This window comes from Hippocampus comes, unplaced genomic scaffold (genome assembly GCF_001891065.2).
Source record: "Hippocampus comes isolate QL1 unplaced genomic scaffold, H_comes_QL1_v1.1 scaffold93, whole genome shotgun sequence".
Taxonomy (NCBI): Eukaryota; Metazoa; Chordata; class Actinopteri; order Syngnathiformes; family Syngnathidae; genus Hippocampus; species Hippocampus comes.
In genome coordinates this window covers 158,759-167,385 of record NW_017805481.1, presented here as the reverse complement: position 1 = coordinate 167,385, position 8,627 = coordinate 158,759, and the positions used below count along the sequence as shown (strand labels likewise).

Genomic DNA, 8,627 nt, shown 5'->3' with positions numbered 1-8,627 from the left:
TATATATATATATATATATATATATATATTTAACAACGTATGACCCTCCCCTCTTAAGTGTTAAGTCATTTAAACAAGTGGAATAACATGCATATTTACATATGTCCATTTACTGTATTCAATTTCTTTTATTTGGTGATATACCGGTATATATTTTTTGGGGGAATAGAAAATGGCAGGCCATACTATGCCAGCACTTGGTATAGAATCGATACCAAGTGCCATTTATCTATACAATAGATAAAAATAAATCAACGTAGGCTCGAAAGCAGAGGAAGTTCCCCAAAGTGCGAAATGGCACGAGAATTTTTTTTTTCTCGCATGCCCAGTGTCTCGCCTGACTTCCCTTTTTTTTAAGCCGCAGAAAACAATTTGGTCATTCTTCTCTCACGCACACACACTATGTCGATGCTGGGCATGGGGTGGGTGACGGTTTGACTGGTAACATTAGATTAAAAACTAGGAACGTCCCTGCTCTGCATCGAAACATTGTGTCTGCCTGCGTTCGTGTACTTGTATGTGGACAAGTGGTGGGAGGGGTTGTTTTTGAAGTACAGTAGTTCGAGTTGCTTTTTTGTATAAAAATCGCGTTTGGTTGAACAGTTACAGTAATTCCTTAATACCACTAACGATAATGAAATTAATTTGTGAACATTTTTGTCTGTCAGCAACAATATGCCAAACACTCTACTGGCATAAAATCACATTTATAACTTTTTAAACTTGAAAATTGCCGCGTGACGTCATCTGATTAGGACTCGTTTTCCAGCTGGGTGAACGGCCGATACCGGCGGGTGTGCGCGAGGCCCTGGCAAAGGAATATGACGAAGGGCTAATGACGAAAAAGAAACAAGGTTGGCTCGCTTTAATCTTAGAATTCTGCCTTGATATTGCGAGTTCTGACAATAACGTCAGAATTCTGAGGTCAAAGTGAGAATTCTCACTTCAAAGTCAGAAGTCTGTCTGTCTCCTGTCGAAGATGGTTTCTTTTCGTGTGTCGGCCGCATGTTTGGGCTGTCTGTTGTTGCCCAGCGTCTTCTGGTACTTGATCTTCGAACAGAGGTTTGTTGAAAGGGGAAGGGGGCGAGGGTCCAATTCAGCAAAATAATGGCAACTTTGCCAAAAACGCCTGAAAAAAAAGGTGCACCCAAAGTAAATTTGTAGCCGTTCTTGAACCATTTGGAGTATCAGCATAGTTTTGGTCTCTTTATGAAATATTTCAAATGTTATCATTTTGAATATCTCCCCCGCCCTCCCAACAGTCAGAATCTGTGTAAGTGCTCCTGTCACTGAACTATGGATGTTTGAAAACAGAAAGAAAAGGCGAATCTTAGGTTCGTCTCATTTCTTTTCACAAACTCTGCCTTGAAAATGAATTTAGAATGTTGATTAGGACTTGAAAACACGACAGGATCAAAGCTTGAGGTCACCCCAAGTTCCAGTTCAAATTTGACAATTGTAAAATGTTGGGCGCCATTCAAATCTCCAGAAACTCAGATTTTAAAAGATGTATAACATGTTCACACATGACAATGTGCATCAGCGATTTATTTTGACAGATGACAGAGGTCCCCTCGGTGGCCAGTCCTAACTTCAAAGGGCACGTGCCAATCTAATGTAAATTGTACAAAAAAAACCCAAAAAACAAATGGGTTTTATTGCTAATATTTTGGAAAGTAATAGAGAATTCCGGGTGAAATTTTCGCAATTCCACATTTGTATGTTTCCTTTTTCTTTTCCGATGATGTATATATTTTTTTCCTCAACTTTCTAACAGCCTTACTACTTGCTTGTGATTTCATCTCTTGGGATTCGGATTTGTACCGCCTTGCAGGGCCATTGACGTTCTCTCAAAATTGAAAAGTTTAGATTCTCCCCCCCTACATCAGTAGTGGTGATTTTTGTTTTCCCACAGGATGCTGGCCTCTCCCAAACCACCTCAAAGCAAAAGTTCCCCATCTGTGCTTTGTAAAGGCTGCAGGTGAGACAAGTCGTATCTTTGTTCCTATTTCCCAGACCTTACTTTGTGTATTGTCCGTAGGGCTGCAACTAATGATTATTGTAACTGATTTTTAAAAAAAGCCATCTTTTTTATTGAAGAAAAAAAAATCAAAAAACAGCAGCAAGTAATTACTCCAAATTTGCAGTGCAGAAAATGTATCAACATGAATTAATTAGGATTCGGTTACTGGTCTGGTCCTCGTCATCTGTTAGAAAATAGGCAAAATTGTTGATTGATTTCCGGTGAAAAAAAACAGATGTGATAATTGAAGAGTTACCGATTTTAATGAATGAATCGTCACACCTCTGGCTCTTAATTGCGTGTGTCACAGGAAACTGATTGAGGACGTGTTGAAGGGTTACTCTCAAAGGTGGGAGAAGAGCGAGGAGAACTACCAGAATTTCACGTAAGACGAGCAAGGCAGATTTGTGCAAATGTATGTAAAAGCGGGCATGCAAAACAGCGCGAGGCGTACAGTATATCGTGTCACGGATGACAACTGGAGTCACTCAGCTCAGCCTCTAGAATTGTCGTTCTCAAATGTTGTTCAAGTATCGCCTAAAAAAAAAAAAATGATTGCAAGTCACTTTGACATCATGCCTAGTTTGAACATTAACGTCAAAATATGAGGAAATTGTACTAAAAAGTGGAATGCATTTGAGCTATACTCATCATGTGATTCTTTGAATGACGACAAGAAGTGAGCCCAAGTTCCAGACTTTGAGAATCAACTGCACCAACTCAAGTGTTTGTGTGGGTCTCGTCAGGTCCAAGCTGAGCGACTCGTGTCGAGGGTTCGAGAGGGCCATCGTCACACAGGCCAACACGCCCGTTGGAACCAAACTCGTCTTCAATGGCAAAATTAACAGGACGCTGCGGGTGACGCAAGCCATCTTCAAAACATTGATAAAGGCATGACCGTGTTGTCAACGTGACTCATTTTCCTCACTCTGTCATAATAAGATAAGATAAGATAAGAAAACCTTTATTAGTCTCGCAAATTCCCACCCTTCCTAATGATTCCTTTTTTTTCCCCTCGGCTTTTCATGACTTTTGGTAGTTGTTGACTGTTTTTGACATTCTCAGCCTTCTCATAAACTCATTTTTTTGGTACAAATTTTTCTTGTCACGTGAAAACTTTTTTTCTCTTGCTGCAAATTTTTCATGTTACTTTTTCATTGTTTTTTTTGTAACATTGTGACTTTCCTAACGTTACCATTCTCACCTAATTATTTTTTTCTCAACTTTTATGACATTAAAGTTTTACCTTAACTACGATCTTGCAACTTTTTTTGTAACTTCTCATTGACAGTTCTCAGTCTTGTAACTTTGAAGACTTTTTTTTTTAATTCTTATACGACAACTTTTTCCTTCCTGTCTGAACATTTGAGCAGTTTCTCTCAACTTCTTCCATTAACATAACTTTGTCTCCAAACCTTATGATTTTTTTCTCACAACATTCCAATTTCTTCTCAGCTTTGCCATCTTCATCTCGGTCTTTCTGAAAACAAACTTGACCTTGATGGTGTGGTCATTATTTCCAGGAGCATCCATTCTCCAAAGAGGCCTTCGATACATGCGCCGTGGTGGGCAACGGTGCCATCCTGACGGACAGCGGCTGCGGAAAAATGATCGACTCGGCGCGGTTTGTGATCAGGTGCAATCTGCCGCCTTTGACCGACGGGTACGGCGAAGACGTGGGCGTCAGGACCGATCTCGTTACAGCCAACCCGAGCATCTTCTGGGGAAAGTGAGCACACCTACCAGCCCTCTTTTTGCACATTTTCTGCAAAAACATAACTGAAATAATGTTCGTTGTTCAAATTACGTCAAAACCTTCAAGAACCTTTTGTGACGAGGCCAACATGAAATTCAAGCAGTCCGCTTCACCCTTTCATGCACTCTGTAACCTGATATCATGATAAGGTGTCCACTGTAGTAACCGCTGTCCCTGAAAGGGTTAAGTACACGTGTGGGCTGACCATTAGTAGAGATGTGTGAAAAAAAAGACATTTATTCGAAAGGACCGTTGTCAAGTTTGCGCAACTTAATTGGCAGGAGGGATAAAAGGCTGAACATCTCCGTCATTAGATTCAGCTTGCAATCGGGCCTGAAGGTGGCAGCTACGCACCAGAGCCAACAAATGAAGCTTGCGTCGTGGCAGTCAGCCGCACCTTCGCATCATGCTGTACCGCCCCCTACGGGACTGGAGTGGGAACAGCGGGCAACGACCATTATTGAAAGCTCTGTGTTGTTCCTCCCAGATACAACTCTCTGTTGGAACGACGGCGGGACTTGATGCCAAGACTGCAGAGCTACGGCAAGTCCCTGATCCTCGTTCCCGCTTTCTCTTTCGCCGACAACACGCAGGTGGCTCTGCGGTTGGCCTACACCCTGGAGGACTTCGACAGCCCCTCTCGCGCCGTCTTTTTAAACTCGGACTACCTGCACAATCTGTCCCGCTTCTGGGCTGCCAAAGGCCTGAAGTCTCGGCGGCTCAGCACGGGCTTCATCATGGCTAGTCTGGCTCTGGAGCTGTGCTCCAACGTGCAACTGTACGGCTTCTGGCCCTTCAGCAACCACCCGCACGGACTCCACGCGCTGAACAATCATTACTACGACGACGTCAAGTCGTTGCAGGGGATCCACGACATGCCGGCCGAGTTTGACCTGCTGCTCAAGCTGCACAGTCGGGGCGTGCTCAGGCTTCACCTCGGACGTTGTCCACCGGTTGAAGAGTCGTCATCCAAATGGATAACTGAAGCCACTCATTTACAGTAAACAAAACAAGGAAGACTTTGGAAGTTTGAGCCCGAAAGGTTATTTAATACTTGGGATCTATTCAACTGGAGTATGGAGGAATTCTGAGGCCTTTGAGTGGAATTATATAGTGTTTTTGAAGGTAAATTACAATTCACCTTTTGTCTTTTGGGGCCATTTTTAGAATCAAAACTTAAGTACGTCAATGCAATATAATTAAAATGGGAAAATCCTGAGAGAGAAGCTGGGCATTTTTCTTTAGTTTTTAAAAAAATAATCAGCTAGCGATCAACGTCAGGGAAAGGAAATCATTTAATTATTGTCAAGATGGCAAAAGCACAGGGCAGAGTTTGGAGCCTTGAAGGACGCCATACTCTCATTTGAGTGAGAGTCCCTGAACACAACAGAGAAAAATCACAGTGGGCATAGTAATTAGATTTGGGGGATGTCTTTTTTTAAAAGTAATATGCATTAAAACTCCGTTCAAGGTAAGATTGCCTTTTGTTTTTAAGTTTATATTTCAATTCAAATCTGTTATTCAGTCTTTTTTTTAGTACAGCCAAGCCCTACATATTTATAGCTCAACATTCCCAAATTTCACTATTAATAGATTTTTTAAAAATCCTTTTATTATTTGATCATTTTTGATTTATATTTATAATATTTGCTGTTTTGGGTTTTTTTTGTGTGTGTGTGTTCAGGCCAATAATTTGTTACTTTGGTGCCATCTTGTGGCTTGATGCCAATGAACTAAGTTGGCGCAAGTCGAGGAGCTTCTTTTCGACCAGGGGTGTGAAGGATAGTGGCCCTCGAGGCCCAACCCTGATTTCGACAAAAGTACTACATTTTGTAGCCTATATAGGCAGTTACAAACCGTTTCGTGGACCGAGGCTTCATTTCAGCAATGATTTTTTTTTTTTTCACTGTCTGTGGCGTGGCACGGTCTGGGGTCCTTATCGACTTGGGAACTTTCTCTTTTTCTGATTCTCTTTTGTGACCCGCCCCTCTCACTCCAAAAGACCATGAGAAATTGCAACTGTGACACACTAGATAAAGTTCTCACATTGAGATCATTCCCATTTTTTTCCGTTTCCCACGAAACTGCCAAAAGCTGTTTTAAGACTCTCTTGAGCAGCTCAAGTGTCCCCCCCCCCCAGAGGCCGCCGGCCACTGTGAAGGAGCAGAGTTCTGCAGCCGCATGTCCCAGCGGGTCACAATCGGGCTGCATGACGGCTCGTTTGCGATGCGGGAACAAACATGACATCCCTTTAATGGCCCAACTGGCTCTACGCACGGATCGCGCGCTAATTTTAGATGGCTTCCAATTGCAGGCTATCAGGACGTGGACTTCAAAAGTCATCCTGATGCTCTGGTTAGTTGAATTCATCCAGATGTTTGCGTGTGTGTGTGTGTGTCATACATGGCAATTTTCCGCGGATCCGCGGAAATCCGCCGTTTTATTTCTTAAATTGATCATTTTTGTGAATCGCCTAAATCCGTTGAGAAAATTTTAGGGGCGGTCAGGTACCTTATCGTCGAGTTTTCACGAGCTCTCCCGAACAGTCTCTCCGTTTTCCGTTTGTAAACAGCCCTGCGATTGGACGTGTATGAAAGCTTCAACTAATCAGATCACTGAAGGCATTATTTGTTGCGGAAGTCTTAGCTCGATTATAAACGGCCCAGCGATTGGTTAACTACAAGCGATTGGACCAATCAAATTGCATGTAACATATTGCTTTACCTGATTCATGGCGGCCTGTTCGTCTCGCAAATTCATTGTTCTGGGATCGTTTTGAGCGGAATTATGAAAATTTTGACGATTATTGTGTGTATTGTAGTGACTTAATTAACTATGGCTCCCGTGGATGCGTGGCACTGACAGATCATGCAACAAAAGTGAAAAAACATGCCGACAAAATCGCCATTCGACGGAGCAATTATTCTTTGGGATCGGCATTTTTCAAACAAACTTCGTCAGCGGATACAACTAAAGACGTTACGCGCTGGGGTACTTACTTTGGCTGAACCAAGCAACGAAATCTGCTCCACTGACGCCCCTCGCCGATAGACAGGTACACTCCGATGTATATACTTTTTTATTCAAATATACGAGGATGATATTTTCACTTTTATTTGGTATGCATTTGTAGCAACAGCATGATAACATTTATTTGTTTTTATTTGCGTTTTATATTCATATTGATAATTCACGTTTTGTCTTGGATAATAAAGCACGGTTATGCATAATAAATTGTATGCATAATAAATATTCACTATCACTGTATGAGGTAAGAATCAACAGCTTTTTATCACATTTACACAACACTTTATGAATACAAGTTATGAACAAATCTTAAATATGTTAGGGAATGTGTTTACTTTTTTAGTTTTGATTTTGAGCAGCAAATTTGGAGTTACATATTGGTGCTCACCAGGAATGCATAGGCAAAATTGCACAAATTTTCACTTGAAAGAATAGTGGCGATCTTGGGATTTTTTTCTGTTCAATTTTCAAACTGTGTAAATTTAATACACTTCATCTTCATGTTTAGTGCCACTTTTGTAAGTAACCACGCCCCGTCCAGGCCACGCCCCGTCCAGGCCACGCCTCTTCCGCTTTTTTCATCACTCGCCATTGCCATGTATGGTGTGTGTGTGTGTGTGTGTGAGTGAGAGAGCGGTCCTAAAGCAAGACAGGAAGTGGAAAACCTGATGGAGTGGAAGGTACATTGGGGGATATCACAGCTGGAATATATCATATCCAGTATTCACGCATCCATTTTGAGTTGACTTCAAATTTCACCTTTTGCGGTCTGTAGAGACGCAACATTTTTCTTGTCTTTTTACAACTTATGGTCTTAACTTGACAACTTTTTCTCCAAACCAAATGCCTTCCTCCCCGCCCCCAAGGAAATGTTTCCTCGCATTGCGTTTTTTTCAAGACAGCGCTGACTTGCTAACAATGTCAAAATATTGCAGCTTTAACCATATTGTCCCGAGCAGCCACGACACAAGCTTGTTGTGCATGGGTAAAAGAAAAAAAAAAAAAAAGAACCTTATGGAAATTTAAAATTAGCATATGCCAGGAGTTTGGTAACCCCCCGGTAGACACGACAACGGCATTTTGAAGCCTGAAACAACACAATGTAAAATGACACCACTATTGTTCCCATCTTGAAAGCAGTCAGGTGTGAAAGTTCAAGTGTACTTTAACTGCCGAGTGACACGGCTTGCACAACGGGGATGGGCAGCCTACCGTACAGCCTGTATTATATGTCATCGTCCATCCTTCTCAAGTTTCGTTAGGATGGCGGCTGAGCTGGAAAATTCCGAGTTGTGAATGTATCTTTCACTGACAACAGCGATAAAATCAATTCGGCTTCTGAGCATGTCCCAGTTGACTTTGGTGAGAGAAACGGGATACATGCTACATTCGTGACCAATCAGCGGGCTCTTTTTATTAATCCATTTCAGCCGCCACCAAAAACATTTTTGTTTTTCCATGTCAGAGAAAATTACACTCTTTTTGTACTTAAAACAGAGTAATAAAACAATCAAATAGAATATAAAGGAATTAAACCGTTTGTGAATCAGAAGTTTAATGCTTCAATTCAATTCATTACAAAACAAGGGGTAGGACTAGATAAGTTTTTTACTTCTTCCTACTCCTTTGAACATTTTATTTGTGATGATGACTATTTTCTTTTCCTTTTCGATATCTTGCTTGCCTTCACTTTTTGCCAATTTGTTGCTGTATATTTCATATGTTCAATAAAAAATAAAAAATTCATTCTGCTGCTCCATCTGTTGTGCCTACCTTCGCCGGCAGGGGGCAATGGAAAGACTCATATTGCCAATCTACTGT

General features: G+C 41.5%; 1 protein-coding gene across 2 annotated transcripts; it reads left to right on the top strand.

Moving 5' to 3' along the window:
• The first annotated feature begins 781 nt into the window (after positions 1-781).
• LOC109519368 (alpha-2,8-sialyltransferase 8E-like) lies at positions 782-5,320 on the top strand. 2 transcript variants are annotated; one of them, XM_019875850.1, is made up of 6 exons: positions 782-1,062; positions 1,916-1,981; positions 2,334-2,408; positions 2,770-2,914; positions 3,547-3,752; positions 4,267-5,320. In XM_019875850.1, exons 1-6 carry the CDS (start codon positions 980-982, stop codon positions 4,781-4,783), a joined length of 1,092 nt encoding a protein of 363 aa, XP_019731409.1. In that variant the 5' UTR covers positions 782-979; the 3' UTR covers positions 4,784-5,320. The 2 variants fall into 2 exon arrangements, with proteins under 2 accessions (XP_019731409.1, XP_019731410.1); XM_019875851.1 differs by lacking the exon at positions 782-1,062 and adding an exon at positions 1,539-1,617 and having other exon boundaries at positions 4,267-5,318.
• Positions 5,321-8,627: the final 3,307 nt, after the last annotated feature.

Coding starts and splice junctions, on each gene's coding strand:
- LOC109519368 (XM_019875850.1), top strand. CDS start 980: ATGGTTTCTTTTCGTGTGTCGGCCGCATGTTTGGGCTGTCTGTTGTTG. Junction 2,915..3,546: donor TCTTCAAAACATTGATAAAG/GCATGACCGTGT, acceptor CATTATTTCCAG/GAGCATCCATTCTCCAAAGA. Junction 3,753..4,266: donor CCGAGCATCTTCTGGGGAAA/GTGAGCACACCT, acceptor TGTTCCTCCCAG/ATACAACTCTCTGTTGGAAC.